The sequence below is a fragment of the Hippocampus comes genome, unplaced genomic scaffold, assembly GCF_001891065.2.
Source record: "Hippocampus comes isolate QL1 unplaced genomic scaffold, H_comes_QL1_v1.1 scaffold176, whole genome shotgun sequence".
Taxonomy (NCBI): domain Eukaryota; kingdom Metazoa; phylum Chordata; class Actinopteri; order Syngnathiformes; family Syngnathidae; genus Hippocampus; species Hippocampus comes.
The window spans coordinates 786,196-804,809 of NW_017805826.1; the positions used below are offsets into that span (position 1 = coordinate 786,196).

Genomic DNA, 18,614 nt, shown 5'->3' on the forward strand with positions numbered 1-18,614 from the left:
TTGAGTTTGGCCGGCGGTCTGGTTGCCTGCAAGACGGACAAAAGAAGGTGATGTGGAGTTGACAACATTGGATATATTAGCAGGCAATGGGGATGAAATCAATCCATTTCAGTTGAAAAAAAACTTCATCATAAGCGACTCATAACGCATTAATGTTGTTTGTTTATACAGTGGTGCTTTTCTTACGGTGCTGTGCGGGATGGTGAGGGATCCGTTCTTTGCTGTGCATTTCCTCTTCTGCCATACTTTCCTCAAACTGCAGCACAAGTTCATCAGCAGAGGCACGGAGGCATAGATAAGACACGTTCCATTGGATAGTTTGTACAAATGCATGTTAGGCATTTTTATACCAAGACAAACTACAACCGCATTTGGTTACATTAATATTTCTCTAAAAGCGTCACAAAAAACGGCGGATGACTCAAGTATCTATCTACAGTGGACAAAAAAAAAAAAACTACCGGTACTACTTTTTTTTGTTTGTTTTAAAAACCTACCCATCACTTCTCTTGTAAAGATAGCCGCTGCGCTCGGTGCCGTGCTCTTTGTTGCCTTGCGGCTGATGTAAACTGTAGGTGGTGCTCTGCCGCACCTGGGATTCCTGGAAAAACACACACCAAGGAAATATTGTAGCGGGAGCTTTTATCCATCAATAATCAATATCAACATTGACAGGTGGATGATATCACTGTAGTAAGGGCCTACTCCAAAATAAAGCAAGGAGTACTGTATGGTAACTGGAAACTTCTCCAGGCCAGTGATGAAACTAATACCATTGTATCGATATTGATATCTTAACAGCAGACGTGCACATAGCCAACAGGATCACATTTCTCCCCTCGCCCCCAAAAAATTGCGCACAACCCTCCACCCAATAAAAAAAAAAGTTAATTTCAACAAATCAAGCAATGCGACAAACAAGCAAAACACCGATAATAACAACATGAAAATATACATAATTGTGTTTGGTTTTGATACACTTACTCTTCTAGACTTGTTTCACGAATTGTGGAGGCGGTAAGAAAGAGGAGAAAACTTCAGATAAGATGAAGATGCAATTTTTAACATTTTCAACAGTTCTTTGTGCATACGGATTAACCAAATGAGGACTTGTGTGTGCTTAGAGTGGAACTTCAAAAGTTGTCTAATCAGACGCCAGAGATTGCACAATTTTAAAGTCGCCTAAAAGGAACAATATGACAACAGATTCACAGTAAACTTTAGAAAAAAATGAACAGTTCCGAAAGTAATCACTTTTAGGGTATATTTTGAATAACAAAATACAGTCGAGTGTGTCTGTTACCTCCTTCTGCTCCACTTGTAGCGCCGTCTTAAGAACATCCCTTAACTGAGTCAGCTGCTTGCGCTCCTCATCTTGCACTTGTTTTATCTGGTGATGACATACAAAAATGTTGTATAGAGCAAAAGACTGGAGGTTCAAGAAGTGGAAAGAAAATAATCCTCACTGTGTGTAGATCGGTGGCCAGTTTTTCAATGGAAGGCTTCAAGTTGTCCACAGCTTTGAGACCATCCTGAAAAAAACTGAACAAAAACATAATAGAATAACAAATTAAAATTGAAAAAAAAAATGTTGCTACTGAAATAAAATAAAAACGAAAATACTTTTTGAAAAACAAACTGAAACTACATGTTATGTTCACAAAACTAATGAAAACGTCCTATAATTATAGCAAAATAGTCCTTCATTTTAATCTTCGTCTTTGTTTCATTCATTTATTAGATGAGGCTTTGGAGTTGATTTTAAATGTATTTATTTCAATACCACAGAACAGTCAACAGGGAGTTGTGGCCACCAACAGACGATTTCGCTCCGAGGCGACGAGCTTTTGTGTTTGCTGCTTTTGTCACTTCACTCAGCCCGGCACGCACCGCAAGTTCCCAAGCGGGCTCCGTTTTTGGTTCATATTTGGAGATTTTTTTTTTTTAATAAATACTTCTCAACAAGAATTCAAGCCACAAATCCACTTTAGAAGTGAGCAATTTGGCAAAGCAGGGATGCAAAGCGAGTACATCCTAGATTTATTTCAGTCTTTTTTGGGTTGCGATCCATCTAGCAGCAAAACACTGTCCTTATTGTACTTCAGAGTCTGTGGACTGCTATTACCTGTATTTGATTTGTGGATGTTTGTGTTTTTTTTTTAATGTAAACTAAGATGTATGCTTTATTTTTATCTCAAAATACTTATTGTGATTTTTTTTAATCTTGCATACAAGAAATACAATGAATTAAAAAAAAACCCTCAAATTAATTAAAACTAAACTAAAATGAAGCGTTTTTTTGTAAAACAAAATTGAATAAAAACTAAGAAGAAACAAAACTGAAGACGAAATAAAAACCAAATAGGGTACAATGAAAATTCCCAAACTATTATAACCCTGGTCAGGTTTTACCTTGACCAAGAAAGTGAGCAAAAACTAGTGAATGTATTTCCATGAATATTTGTTAAGGGTATTGCATGAATCCAAATAGGGCGTATGTCGTACTTGCACTGTGCATGGAAGTACTTGATGAGGTTCTGCAACAGGTCCACTCCCTTCTTGATTTTGATCTCGTTGACTTTGAGCAGATACTGCGAAAAATGTCAAAATGGATTTGCTTGGACAAAGGTTCAGCCAGAGGGAACATTTTTGTTCTAAATACATTTTCACTCCCTTTTCATCTTGTTCACTTCAAAGTCAAAGTGGTATCTTTCAAGTTCGTGAAAGTAAATCTTAAATCAAAACGGCTCAGACTTTACAATCACAAAGCATATGAAGTGTGCATCCGAAATCCAAAGGACACACCTTTTGGATTGAAATATTTGTCCAACAATGGCATTTGCACTCTTTCTGGTGAAAGTGTTATTTTTCCAAACAGCTATTACTTATGGTTGGCGCTTTCGTGGCCATTTTTTAGAAAGTAGTAAAATAGGGGAACCATAAATTCAAACAGACCTGAAGTGGCATAATGCAAAATGACAGCAATTTGAAACACAATCATGCATCTGATACAAGTACTAGCTTTTGCACATTTAATTTATTTATAACGTCGAGTGGTTTACATTTCATTAAGTATGATGATGCCAACATTATTTCTCCAGTATTTCCAGAAGATTTTTTTTTCAAATCCAACAAATGTGAGGTCGACCAACATCCCAGAAAGGATTGCGTTCAACCTCAGAGGTATCAAAGTAGCGCCAATCAAGTGGAATTTGGCAAGCGGCAATAATTAAACAAAACTAACCTCACACATCTGCAGCTGAAAGAATCTCCTCTCCTTCTCCATCTCCTCTGCAATTTCCGCCCCACTAATCTCGGTCCTGATCATGCCGTGCTGCTTTGCATGCTCCTTCTTCTCCTTCTCTATCTTGGTGCTGGCAAGGAGAAAGATTGCAGGGGTAAATTTGATTCGCCTCAACTCCGCCGGTGAACGCAAATAGACGGTCAACAATGGTCTTTGTGAGAAATCACTCCCTTTACTTTATTTTTATTGGTTTTAAAAGCAAACAAACAAATGAGGGGATTTATTTTGAGAGAGTATCTTGCCAATTTCTGGATGTGATTTTAAACAAAGACCAACAATGGTGCATACTCCTGCAGGCAATGAGAGAAACACATACAACGGAGGGTTGGCTCCATTTCCATGCAACGTGTGGTCGGTATTCTTTGGCGTATTTAGCAAAAAGGATGCACTTCTTGGATTATTCATTTCAGAAATATTGCAGCGTGTTTGATGAGTGGTCATGTAGAGATTATATGAAGTCATTAGTTTTCAGCATCTGTCTGCCCATTAAGTTAAAAAAAGATGGAAGGAGGCCATTGCGCGAACAAGCCGTTTTGTTTTTAAAGAACATTGCATCTCGTGTAAAGCGCGCATGTGACAGCGGCCCATTCTGAACAGCCTGTAAAACTCAGCAAGTGTGTCTTTTTTAGCCTTTCACCATTCTGTATGAATAGCACCGACATAAAAAGGAGGGTCCAAGTCACCCTGCAATTTTCCGCTTGGTCATTACAATAAACTTTAACTGGCGGTGGTAGGCTACATTAAAATAGCGTGGGTATCTTGTGCTACAATCGTAGACAGGCTGCTGTAGTCTGTTAATTATGCTTTTTATTGGCGACACTGTCATTTAACTTTGTTTTTAAGTGTAAAATTATCCCAAACTTTGGACATTCTCCCTCTTTGACACACTACCTACTGCCACTGCTCACCACCATCGCTCAACTTAATTTTGATTTTTCTTTGACTTTTTTGCAATGCACTTATTGGAATTATTCAATTACCGGTAATTCTTTCTGCCCGAAAGCAGGGACAATTGTGTACACGTAATAATCTGATGAGGAGATTATATATCCATTTTGAGTTTAACTGGCCGATACAATCTGGCCCGTAATGAAAATGGCTTTGAGTTTCGAGATTCAGTTCAATGCTGAACTTGACATTTCGTTGACGTGAGTGTGCCAAACTATGGCAGCGCATCACCGTGTTTTATAGAGTCATCATGGCTGTCGCTAATTTTTGCCATGCTGTTTGGGCACGAGCCAGGACAACTGTTGTTCAAGTGATGACGGAGCGGAGAATCTATTCACTTTCAGTGTTGTCAGTTCAGGAAGCATTTTCCATTCACATCTGTATCAATTGAAAAACTATTGTCTTACATGAGAATGCCTTCTGCGTTCAGATTTTAGTCAGGAAATACAAAAAGTGAATCTCAACCCCTGAACAAACAGTATTAAAAGTGGCATGATGCTCCAAACTGGAAATTCAAATGCGGCAGATCACGAGTGCTTTTGCTGGATTTATCCCTTCAGGCACACAAGTTGACCTGACTGATGTTGGACTAATGCCATGCAGCACCAGGCTGAATGCTTGATGTTGTTACCAAGATTGAACTTTCTAATTAAAAAGGTTTGGAGAGAGGATGTATTACCCTTTCAGTAAGGAATGTCCTTTGCAGCTTGTAAGATATATATATTTATAAAAAGCACCGTTTTTGTATTTATTTTGCATGCACAACCACAAGGATGCGGGCTTCTCAGTGAGGAGGAGGTTATGACGACAGAGGTTCTTTACAATGTTGTGGAAGTGAGAGAAAAATCACAGGGGATGTCAAAGCAAGGGAGAGTGGTTAGTCCAGTCAACAAAGGCACATTTCAAAATGAACAATTCAAATTGGCTGGAATCAGCCACCTTACACTTTAGTTTCGTAGTCCTTCCAGGCTTTGTCAAAAGGTTTTTTCAGATCCTGTGCAGGGAAAAAAAAAAGGGGGGTACATGACATTTGTGGAGACTGAAAATGTGTATAATAAAACTGTATTGTAGTCACAGATAACAGTACTTGTGCATCCCAGAGCAGAATGTTGATGTGGATGGAATGACTGACTGAATTTCCGTGACTGACTATGCAGAAAGGTATCAACCAATCCATTCATGGATTCTTATTTTTTGATGAAACAATATTTATTATCCGCTAATCAAATGTAAGAAATGAAGGGACATCTTGGAATAAAAATGTGTTTTTTTCCCAAAACATTGCATCAAGTAACACTGACCCACAAATGAAAAGATGATTGTCCAATTCCTGCTGATTAGTCAACCAACAAACAAGGAAAAATCCAGAATGAAGAGTTTTGGTCCTGTATTTTTCCCACAAAAATAGCAGGTATGAACTTTTGCTGCATTTAAAAAGTATTCATGATAATTAATCAAGGGGTATCTCATCACTGATCTGCAAATAAAGTTGCTTAGTTATTTAAAAAAATGGTTTAAAGACAAAGCAACCATGGTTGTACAGCGAGACAAAAACAGGAATGCAAGTATCCACTGAGCGGAATGCAACACGCTGAGAGCTTCCATCGTGACTAATGAGCAAAGTCGATGTGTATGTGACGATGAGAATCAACAGAACCAAATCACCTTCCACTTAGATGCAGCCCACAGCTGTCTCAGCAGGGCACAGGGAGGCCATGTGATTGTTTGAAGGACATTTAATTCCCCGGGTCACGCCTACGACAGGCAACGCTGATTTTTTTTCATTATCAAGGGCAAGCTTTAACCAACCGCTCGAAGAAAACCTTTGATTAAACAGCATCCCTGCTGTGGTGGTGCTAATTAAACACAGACTCGGTCCGGTGTAAGTAGACAGCTATGAGTGTCACACAATTCCACAGTAAACAGATTCAGAGTCAGAACTATGAGACTACCAACGGGTTATATCCATACAAAACTGATTTTAGATTTTTTTTTTCTGTAAAAAGAATGACGTAAGCAACATGGGCTTAGAAAGTGGAATGCCATAGTTTCAGTTCCACAGGGGACAGCGATTCCACTATCGATGTTTCCTTAAGCTGCAGAGGAGTGGCGTGCTCAACTTCTCAAAACCCCGGGATCAGGTTTGGTCCACTGAACCAAATCCAAGAGCACTCTGCCACTCACCGAATCGTTCAAGGGTAGAAGGCATGAGAGTGAGGAGTAGATCACAAAGAAAAGCCTGGAAAGCAAAGGTTAGAAACCACAGGAAGCTGCGAAAACAACCTGGAAAAGGGTCGACGGAAGGAAATGTCAGAGGCTGAGAAACGAGAAAAACAGTAATGGCTCAAAATACCACACGTGGGCATGGCTAGACAGGGAATGGCAGAATAGGCCAAGAGACAGGGCATAATACTCCCTCTGGGAGAAGCAGCTTTTAGTACACTTGCTCCCATTCTGGCTGGGAGTCAGTAAAGAAGCTAGAACATCGTGTCATGCCCTTAAAAATTGCTTCCATTAGCAAATCTGCCACCACCTACCAGCAATACTGGCTGCTCTTGCGCTTTCCTCAGTCACGCTACCACTTCCGTGCAGCAAGATCAGCACTAGTGAAGACCAGGTTTTGTACTATGGAAAGAGTTCATCTATATACAGGTACTTCAATTTACTCAAAATAGATCAAACAGGAGCACAGAGGGCAGCTCATGATCATGTTCACTGAAAAAAATAATAATAAAAAAATCCCGGAATTGCAATTTAAGGATGATACTAAGCGTAGTGGTTCACATATCTGACTTCCATACAGCTGCCGTGGGATCGATTCCCATTGAATTCCCTGTTCACAAGCACCCTGTGATCATTTGACAAAAAGCCAAGGGTGTAGTCTGTCTTTCATCAAAAGTCAGCTGTCTTAGTCTAGCCTCTGCCAAGACGCTGAACAAGATAGCTACACAGAAAATGGGCAGATCATCAGTATGGATTCGCACAAAATTGGAATGGTTTCACCCACACATTTTTTGAGCGATGCTAGTAACGGCAATGAAACAAGGTCTATCGGCGAAGGTTTTAGGTTATTGTATAGATTTACGTCTAATAATTCATTAAACCAGCGTTACTGGTTAAATCTGCTGTAAATGGTTAGAATACATACAGCTAAAGACAATCGGCAAAAGTCGGCCATTTGGCTGTTTATTTTGGCCAATGTTTTGGCCTGCCGCTTAATTGGTCGGGCTCTAGTTTTTACAGTGACAATGAATAATGGTAACCATCCAACCACTGGCTATTATTATGGTTTAACTACAGTATTTACTGTAATCTATGACTACAGTACAGTTTTATGAAACACTTTTTGCAGACTCTCTGAACAGGCGACTGTTTTCATCTAAAAATCTCAAGCGGTAAGCGGGAGTGGGTGGTTCACGAGCCACTGAACCACAATGGGACAGGGCTCAGCTGGACTCTTGTGGCTCCATTCAGAACCACTAACGCCCTCTCATCTCGCGCCTTACTTGTCCAAACACGGATGATTCGACAGTGCCCGTCTAACCACGGGATGGCTGATGCTGCCGAGAGGGTTGGCTACAAGAATGACATCATGTTGCTGTCCACGATGAAAATCCCCCGTTAGCACAACCGACTTTTAGACTCAGCACTTTCCATTTTCCACTGCCTGGGAGTGTATTATGTCTGTTTATCTTTAAGGGGGACAACAGCAGGTCCTGCAGGAACCCATCCACGGTCATTTTGTGGAAGCTGGACTCAGACTAATCCAAACAAAGTCCAGATTGTCTTGGGTGGTGAAATGAAAAGAGATGACGTGGAGCATTTTTTTTCTTTGCGGGGCAAAACCTAGAAAGGTTGCTAGATTAGTCACTATCACGCCATTATTATTAGCATGACTGAAGACTGTAGTGGGGGAGTATTGACATGTTTGTGGAAAGCATTAACCACCAGGAAATTAATGCCGCATTCCACAAAAGTGGGAAGTCCAAAAATTTCCTGCTTTGGACTACAAAAATGGGTTGGCGTTCCGATTTGGAAGTTAATGTACTGTACTGAGGTGCAGAAATCTGACAATTCACAACAATGTAGGTGTCCAAAGAGATAACATAAAAGACTATATAAACCGTAAAAATGAAAGAAAAATATCCCCATTCAAATTTGTTTCTGCATAGAAATTGGAGAATCACGATTCGATTCTATAGGATGCCTCTTGGTTTGAGAGGATGTGATGCACTAAGTTCCTTGTTGTCATTTTAGTGACGGATGAATGAACTTGTCAATATTTTAAATGTGGCATTCCTGCAATGATATATCTCTACAATTAAAGATGATTCAATGCATGACTCGATCGAGTTTAAACATTCGGTTCGATTCAATACACTACTTCTATTAAATCCAAACGAATTGTCCAATTTAGAGTGTTTTTTATGACACCTCTCACTATAACCTTGAAAGGTCAACTTAATCTGACCTTCATTCACCTTTTGAATGTCCAATTGTTTCGTTTTTTTTTTTTTGGTACTTTTCGAGCAACTTGCTGATCTCAACCAAGGAAATTAACAGCAAAAATCACAACCGGTGTTTTTTTTTTCTCTACAGATATCAATGTCCATGTCTTTCTGTGACTCCTCCAGTCCCCCTGTATCTCTGTTGCAATGTGCTGATGACATTCTGTGACACACTAAGATCAGTGGCCACTTGCATTTTAGAGTATCCTGTTTGAAGCCTTGCACGTACAATTTTTGGTTCATCGTGAAATTTCAACCGAAAGACGAATACTGTATCTCTCAGTTTTCATGAGTAGTACATGCCACCGTATCCTCTCTGTATTAATTACAGAGATTATTACAATTATTATTATTATTATTATTATTCAAAGCTGAGGATAAAAAACAAAGCAAATAGGGCTGCTTGGATTCCAAAGTTGTCAGCTATGTTTTTTGAAATTCATAAGCTGACTTTTGTAGGCTCCAATTGGGACATTTGCAAAGGCCTTGAATGCAATTTTACTCTCAAGTGCTAATGAGCATAAAAGCTTTCAGGGTTTTTTTTTTTTAAATTGTGCAGCATTTCTCCACACACGACTGCGCTTTTTTTATCCACTTAACATTCGTGATGAGTGGCATTCATTAAACATAGTTCTTGACTTCTTTTCCTTTTCACAGACTTCTCCAGTCTCTTTTTATGACGTTCAAGTTGAGTTGTTACTTTGTCTTTTTCTCCCCATGGCTTCAACAGCTTGTCAAGCGAGTCTGGACATGATCCTGTTTCCCCCATTTGCTGACAGGTCGGTCTCGTGGGAAAGCCACACAGAGTGATAATGGAGAAAGAGGAAGAAGACGTTGGAGGTGAGAAGAGGAGTGGGAATACTGCTGAATATTGCCTTGAGCAACAGGTTGCTGAGGAGAGTTTAACTCACATTACAGTAGTCGTGACATTAATGTTACCTGTATGTGAGGTGACAAAAAGTTCAACCGCTCATTAACTCCATTGCATTGGTTTAATGAGAATCATTCAAATTTCTATTCAACTATGAGTGGCCAAGCATTAGGAAGGAGCGGAGTAGAGAGACTGTGGAATTTCGCAAAAGGGGGAAGAGCAGAAAGGTGCAGAGAGTTGCGAGAACAATAACAGGAAGCCATGTCAGACTGTTGGGGAAAACATTGATGCGGAGACAAAAAAGAACAAGGAGAGACAAAGAGTTCCGAGATAGAAAGACAGACCATGGGGACATGTTTCTATAGCTACCAGCCTCGTGTAAAGAATGCAGCCCATGACAGAAGGGCCACAGGTTAAAATACCCCAAACGACAAAGAGTTCTCCATGATCGCCACCTCTTTTGTGGTTGAAATGCCTTTGAGCAAATCACCTAACTTCAGGTTTGATGATAATTCAGCAAAAACCTCCAAGCATGTCATCCATCCCATTCGTAAAAGTTTGCTTGTAAAGTGACACCAAAACAGCGCTGACTTACCCCTTTGACTCCTTTCAGGTCTCCTTTCAGTAGGCTGTCCAGAGGAAAGGTGATGATGTTGTTCATGTTCTGGAACTGGACAAGAGAGACACACCCAGAAGCTGCTGAGGTCAAATGCTTTGAGTGTTTTTGTAACTAAATTATTAGGAACACCTCTCAATATGTTTCAACACAGTTTTCAGAATCTTAAGGACAATTTTTGCTTTATTAATAAATTCAAATGACTTGACTTGAATTTCATGCCTTCAGATGTAGGTAGCATCAGAGTCGTTATAAGGCGGCACGTCATCAATGCATAATTGTATTCCAAAATGGCGAGCATGGGTATATATTTTAACACTCCTCGCACTCTGCTGTGTTGAAAGCAAAAGTATTTTATACATCAAACCCGATGCTGGACCTGACGTTGTCACACAACTGATTGTGGGAAGCTGTGCCGCTGTGTGAAAGCGCACACGCGTGTAGTAATACTATATGTTCAGAAATTAAGTTCCACTGTTTAAAAGCTTCTCTAAAAGGCTGGCTCCAATTGCAAGCTTTCGCATCCAGATCCGAGTTTGACAGCATCTCACATTACTTTAATTTAAGGCATCATTGAGACTAAATTGCGTCATATCAGTGTCAGCACAGCAGTCAAGCAGCATCAAGCGAGTACTTCATAGAGGGTTGGACTGGATACACAAGCTGCTATTGGAGGAGGAGGCTCAGACTTGATTATCAACCTGAAATAAGAAGTGGGAGCGGCTCATTGGCCGCCTCCGTGCAAAACCGGGGCTTCACACACACACACACACACACACACACACACACACTCACACACACACAGAAGTGCAGTGTTTGTGTTGGCCTCTTGGGGATTGGGGCAATTAAGGACAAAATGGAAATCCTCTCTCTCCCCAATGGATTTTACCACCCGCCACTGTGTCCACTTGTCCTCCTCCTCATTGGCTAGACTCACTAGGTTTTTGAAGAGTGCAGTGAGCTCCTTGGTGAAGACGGAGAACTTGAGGAACGCCGATCCCAAATCAGGATCGTCTCTGTACACACAATTTTCTCCAAACTTCTCCAATGCCTGAGTGTACTGCTCCTCATTCTCAACGTGAGCTGGACAGAAAAAAACACCCAAAAAACACACACACAAACAGATCCAGGTCAGTTTTGACAGCTCAAGGATTATATAAAACAGTGTTTCTCACTATTGAGTCAATCAAATCTTATGGCAGACCACTAAACAAAAATGTTACAAAATATAGAGATAGATACTGAAATGTCACCTTAATTCACTCACACGTTTACCTAGTGTAAAAAAGGTATACTGTATTTAAAAAAGGGTGTGCGGTCATATGGCCGCCTGCCTGGCTCTGTTTGATTGGTCAAATGTAGTCAAACTTCACAAATGATGAAATTTCATTGGTGACCGGCACCTGAGCAGGAAGTTTCAAAGAGCCTCCACCACTCCTCCCAAAAAATCTAGCGCGCAACCCATAAATTAATAAATGGATAAAAATGAAAGCAGTGAACGGAATGCAGATCAATGTAATGGAATAAGAGGACCGTTTCTCCTTAACATATACTGTATACTCAAGTAAAAGTCAAAAGTATGTTGCAGCCAAACTACTCTGGCAAGTACAATTTAACCCAAAAATTTATTGAGTAAATGTAACAGTAAATGTTGCGCGTTACGACTACCCACCTCTGTTCATTTGGGACATTTTCAATGTTGCAACTAAGGGAGGGTGTAACACTACAAGTTTTGACAGCCAAAGAAATATCATTTTTGTTGTTTTGTGGCTGAAAATTTAAAAAGCAACACCAGAGTTTTTTTTTCTTTTCTACCCCCCCACCCCTCCTCCAATTTTGCTGCTGTAGACTGCAAATTTCCCCAGTGTGGGACAAATAAAGGTTATCTTATTTTATAAACTGGATGTAAAACAAAAACATAAAGATGCACAAACTAGTCCGGAGAACCTTCCATTGTGTCTAAAGAGCACCCTATCCACATGCCGTCTTGGATGAGAGAGGAACAGCTAATATAATCAGGACAGCAGTGGAGCTGGGGAAGGGGCTCAGGGGGGGCTGTTGCTATGACAACCATCACTAAGAAATATGACGTATGTGTGTGTGTGTGTGTGTGTGCGCGCGCGCATGGTACTGGTAGGTTAGCGCTAAGCTAACAAAGAGGAGGAGCATGTAAAAATGCAAAGGTGAGCACTAAAACACACCTGGAGCAGCGCTGCCGTGACTCACACACAAACAGACACACACACATGCTGTTGATCAAAAGCAGACAGAATCAGTGTTCAGCCATGTGTCAGGTTTATAGATGAGGCTCGATAACATCATGTCTGTGACTCGGCAGATATGCATGGTCTTATTAGCTGAAAGCCTCTGAGTCACTGAGTGAAAAAACTCATCAAAAAAATCTAATTTAAGACGCAAGATCAAGTCATGGCAAGGCTTTCACCAAACATTTTACCGTATGGGCAGCGTACAAAGATTCTTGTTTTTTTTTTCCACTTCCTTTTTACGTTTTCACCAATGGCAACTACATTCGAGACACAAGGAAGGAGTGACCCAGAAAATCCATTTTCTATTATAGGAAAAAATGACTTTTTTTAATATGGTTGAGCAATTAATAGAATTAAATGAATTGTGGTTTTAATTTTGGCGACCCACAATCAGAAGAAAAGTTCCTGCTTTGTTAAAGCACCCTGGATGCCCATGTTTTGCGTTTTTCTGTCCTTGCTGAGCATGCGTAAAGATATTTATTGCACCTCGCACTCACAAAGTTGGAGTAAAAATAAAAAATAAATAAGATTAAACACACAAGAACAAAAACACACAATGTATGTTCAAATACAAACATCCCAAGCTTTTTGCTCACAGTCAATGGGAAACCACATTAACAGGCTAGCAAAAATTAGCATTGGATGTTATGGGATCTATTTACCTTGAAAATACAAATATTCACACCAACGCTGTACGAACACATCCAGACGGGTACTATAAAAATACTTAAGAGGCATTCATTCTTCCTATATTGTGAAAAATCACCTAGAATAAGGTCAATCTGGACTCTCTTCCACTTTTTTTTCATCTTAAATTAAGTGTGTATCTCGATGCATGCAATAATTTCCTTCGTTTGTGTCTGTCTGACTTCCTTTTTCTGTTGGCATCCAGGAATATGCTGCTTGTTTATTCATCAGACACGACGAACAAGCTGACAGGGCCCTGCAGCAAACTCGTATTCTCTTGCTCACCTTCCACAAGGCTCCCCAAGTACTGCTCCTCCCTCACTGCCTCATAGTAAGTCATGGCTCCTTGTCACCACGTTCACCATGCAGAAAAACTCAAGGTCATGTTCTCCTCCAATTTTTCTGCTCATCATCTTCATCACTACTCACACACAAGCTCACAAGGGGTTCAGGACAAGGTAATTCTGGGGGTAGGGGGGTGTGGGCACTAGCAATGTTGAGGCTGTCAGAGAAGCGCTATCCCCAGCATCCCCTACGGGGAACATGGGGAAATTTTCATTATGTAAAATCATGGAGGAAAAAGAATAGCTTTATGCAGACTCTGAAATCTCATATGATGGATTTGTGTTTTGTTTTGCTGCCGTTTGTAATATTAAAACTTACATACAGCTGATATATTATTTGTAAAATGAATATCAATTATAATCAGGGTATTTGTGGAAGGGCTTAATTTCATCCGCTTTGCTTCTGCCCTTTCATTTTTAAACTCTATACATTTTAATGTATTTTTTCTAATTCCGAATTGTGCGACCACAGCAGCATTTTACTTGGTAGGGAACACAGACTTACGCAGCTTGCAGTTTCTGAAGACAAGACGCGAATACTGTACATTTATAGTAAACCAACCATTTTTGACACCTGATGTTTCATGAACCATCTGAACTCAAATGCAAATTAAAATACTAACACCATGAACTGGTTGGCAGCCAGTGGCAGTGTGTATATACACAAAGAACCGTTCAAACTCATATTCACGCAGCGCCTCCAGTTAACTGATGAAAGAATGTTTTGAGGAAGTGAGAGGAAACCGGAGTACCCAGGGAAAAATTCATGAGGAAACTCAACTGTGAGGCAGATGTGCATCCCACTACGCCATCAATGTGAGCTGTGATAGTTTAGTTGCTGTTGTAGGAATGGTTGGTAAGGCACAATACAGCCATAACTTTTAGAATGTTGGGTGTAGTTTAACACCATGAACTGGTTGGCAGCCAGTGGCAGCGTGTGTATACGCAAATAACCGTTCAAACTCATATTCACGCAGCGCCTCCAGTTAACTGATGAAAGAATGTTTTGAGGAAGTGAGAGGAAACCGGAGTACCCAGGGAAAAATTCATGAGGAAACTCAACTGTGAGGCAGATGTGCATCCCACTACGCCATCACTGTGAGCTGTGATAGTTCAGTTTAGTTGCTGTTGTAGGAATGATTGGTAAGGCACAATACAGCCATAACTTTTAGAATGTTGGGTGTAGTTATATCGTATTGATTCACTTCCCCTCCAAAATGTGCAATGGCACAAATGTTATTACGGTATCTTCTCACACTATAATAGCATGATCGTGTTGTCATAAATACTCCTCTGCATATTTATATTTGACTTAGACAACTGAGGAGACCAAAAGAAAATCGCCACAGAGGGTTTCATGAAGCCAACCTGTTTGTATTATAAACATACGAGGCTCCGGGTAGATTTTTCTCGAACCAAATGCTCATGCAAGGCTCGATTGCTTAAATTGTACCAACAGCCCGGTAGCTAATAGAGTGTTTTTACTGTAAACATTATCATGGATTTCCCGTTTTGTTGTCACAGCTCATGGTCCTGTTTGCAGTGAAAGCAAGCAACTCTGACCTGCTCCTTAAACGGGGTACACGCATAATGATTGTCAACATCGTATGATGTTAACAACCAATTTTTTTTTTAATGTGGGAGACCCCACACATAACGAGGAAATAAAACACAATGGCATAAGACGTTATGGCATTATCAAGTATCGGTATTTGGTTCTTGGACGAGTACAGTACTCTGAGAAAAAATATGGTGTTGGTGCATCCCTACCTAAAATCCCTTGTTTCACCTCTAACAAGTAACTAATGAAAAATCCCGCTAAACACAGCACACATCACAGGATGCTCGCTTAGATGGCACAAAATGATTGTTAACATTGTATGATGTAAACAACCAATTATTTTTTCTTTTTTTATGTGGGAGACCCCACACATAATGAGGAAATAAAACACAATGGCACAAGACGTTATGGCATTATCAAGTATCGGTATTTGGTTCTTGGACGAGTACCGCACTGTACTCTGAAAAAAAATATGGTGTTGGTGCATCCCTACCTAAAATCCCTTGTTTCACTTCTCACAAGTAACTAATTCCATCTGTGAAAGTGAAAAATCCTTCTGAACACAGCACACATCACAGGATGCTCGCTTAGATGGCTTTAGAGACACCTGTCAATCAGGCCTCAGCTGACTTTGATTCAAAGGGAGGAATAATGCTCAAATTACGCCTGAATATCAATATACTGTACGCGTACACCGCTTTACTCAACTCCAACTGCCGTACTAATTACGCAGATTCAAACAGGAGCGTCTGCAGGGAAAACCAGCGAAGTGCGAAATGTTCACGCAGACGGCCACAAAGACGTAATTCCAGCGATGCGTGTGAATGACTGAGTGACAGGACGTGAAAAAACAAGCGTGTGTCCGCGCCTCAGTGGCCCTCTCCCAGCTGTTCCTTTGAGAGTCTGAATCAGGCAGCTGTCGCAGAGACCACAACACTGCTCGCAGTGTTCACCCGAAGACGTGCTCGCCACATTGTTCAAATGGCTCTCACCCTGGCTTCCTTTCTTTCTCGCCATCAGCGGGCAGCTCTGTCAGGTCAAACAAAAGACGCTGGAAAACACTCAGCACTGGGACAGCCAATCAGCCTCCTAACACGCACACACACACGGGCGCACACACAAACTCTGCATGCTTCCACTGTCTGAACTCAAATATGTACGTGTTCTGCCTACAGAAGCAACCCCTGTGTCGAACCTCTGTGGGGAGAAAAAAAGGCACTCACTCTGGGACTGAGCAGCCTGGAAAAACTGGATGACATCATACGGTTTTAAAACTGCTTTGACCCCAGATGAAATGTGAATGATGTAAAATAATATTATTAATATTAGGTATTAATGATGACTTCATCAACTCCTGTTTTCATGCCAGTATTGTCTTGAGCGATCTGGAAGAGCCACAATTAAGGTCTGCATGGAGAGAGCTCAGTTCCACTGCAGGATTGTCCACAAACTACTTTCTAATCACATCTACTGGTTGCAGTCAAGAAGTGCACTTCACTTTGCTTCAAGACACGGTGAGTCAACAATCAGTTCTGCAAGATAAACTGAAGCCTGAACCATGAAGTAATCCCTTAACTGATAAACGTACCCATCCCTAACTCGGAGATAATAAAGTGTAGCGCGACACCGAGTTTTCCATTTGACTTGTAAAAAACATCCTAACCTACTGGAACATACTGCTCCCTTCCAAAATATGTAACAAGTGTTCTAAAGGATGAGCTTTTTCACCGTTGCAGGCCCAGCTGCAGAATGTGGGGCTTTGTCCCAATGCAAGTTGACTGTAACAGCTCCCCCCCCAAAAAAAAAACTGATTCTTACATCTGAACCATCATTTTTTCATCCGCGTCTTTAGTTAACCATCAACAAATGATACACCTGTCATGATCCATGTGTTTGTTTAGCTTTGTGTTTGGTTTCATTTTCTGTTTTGTTTTCTTGTGGTTCATGTCTTGTCCTGTCTCATTTGGTTATAGTGTGCAACTCGCTGCTTTTGTTTAGTCTTTGCCGGATCATCGTTGCTGGTGCGTACCCTTGTCTGGTCTTTGTTACGTGTAGTGGTGAGTGTTTTATGTCCCAATGTTTTGTTTGTTACTTTGAGTTTTATTCGGACTTTGTGGAGTTGGTATTTCGATCATTCCCCAGCACGATTGCTATTCTTTTTCTTTTCTTATTAATAAATATTGTTCGGTCCACACTGCACTCATGCCTTGCTTCCCTGAGTTTGGGTCCTCAGCGCTGCTTCCATCCTGATAACACAGAAGCTGGTTCTGTTATTTTTGTGCAATCCTGCTCATGAACAGTGACCCAAAAATAACCTCTTGCCTTGCATTTTTGATCAAAGTAAAAAAAAAGTAGCAAAACTCACCCAAACCAGATGTGTAGATGGCCTTGACAGATTTTTTCATCTTATATAGAACACTGCGGTCCACATCTAAGGCCTGAAACGGACACAAATGAACACAAGAAAATGTGAGACATTCAAGTGAAAAGATTACACAAACTAATAGTGGAGATTCCGGGAAATGACAGTAATTCATGTCATCATTAATTCCCCAACTGAAGCTAATAAATGATTAGCGCGTTGCATTTCAGAGGAGTTGCGCATGTGTTGCTTCTTGGTACTTCACACTCTGCATGCATGTGGAGGGCACAGTCGGTGTGCTGTATACACTGACTGCAAAGTAATGCATTATTCAAGGCGGCGCTAAAAATAGACAGTATTGTATTTTATGGGATGTGTGTGTGTTTGTTAGTGTGTGAGCAGCTACGATGACAGCAGTCAGCCATATTAACACTCTAGAGACAAAGATGAGGAAGTCCAGTTCATGTCACTCAATGAGCTAACCAAAATAGGAGCAACTGTAATGTCCACTTCAAACACAATACTGTATTACTGCTTCATTCTGACACTGACGAGAAAAGACAGCGCTATGACACTGAACTCTTCTTATACCTCTCATTATAAATTTTATATCGTACAGGTCTACATCATGTGATGATGATTATATATTCCGCAAATGCAGCTGAGACAATACGCCACTGTACCTGTGACAAGTGAGCGAGTCTCTCAGGAAAAGGAGGGATTTTTTGGGGTAGGGGACTGGGGGGCTTTTGTACATTATTAAGGGCGTCTGCTCTATCGGGCATAAGCTGGCTCCATGTTTCTCGACGATGCCCCCCCCCCTCTTCTTTTTAACATGTATCAGACGCTCCAGACACTGCATGCAAGAATCTAACAATGACACCCATTCAGCCACAGTATCCACAATACTGTATACACACACACACACACACACACACACACACACACACACACACACACACACACACACACAATTATATTTCAAGTGATAAATTACATAGAAAGATCATGCATGGCTTCATTTGAGTCATTTGTTAACTTTGTGAGGTAGCACATCATCAAGCCGCCAATTTAAATACAGTAGGACCACAACTTCACGATTTAAATAGACTTTACAATGCATGATCATAAGACTTCAAATAACTA

The 18,614-nt window shown here is 40.6% G+C and overlaps 1 protein-coding gene across 1 annotated transcript in view; it reads right to left on the reverse strand.

Moving 5' to 3' along the window:
• Positions 1-18,614, reverse strand: part of asap2a (ArfGAP with SH3 domain, ankyrin repeat and PH domain 2a) — a 51,701-nt gene that overhangs the window by 18,092 nt on the left and 14,995 nt on the right. The window contains exons 2-10 of the mRNA XM_019887203.1: positions 17,472-17,544; positions 11,185-11,330; positions 10,227-10,301; positions 5,197-5,246; positions 3,245-3,374; positions 2,506-2,591; positions 1,467-1,542; positions 1,304-1,390; positions 498-601 (exon numbers count right to left, since the gene is read on the reverse strand). Of these exons, the coding sequence (XP_019742762.1) occupies positions 498-601; positions 1,304-1,390; positions 1,467-1,542; positions 2,506-2,591; positions 3,245-3,374; positions 5,197-5,246; positions 10,227-10,301; positions 11,185-11,330; positions 17,472-17,544 (827 nt within the window). The remainder of the gene's footprint in view (positions 1-497; positions 602-1,303; positions 1,391-1,466; positions 1,543-2,505; positions 2,592-3,244; positions 3,375-5,196; positions 5,247-10,226; positions 10,302-11,184; positions 11,331-17,471; positions 17,545-18,614) is intronic.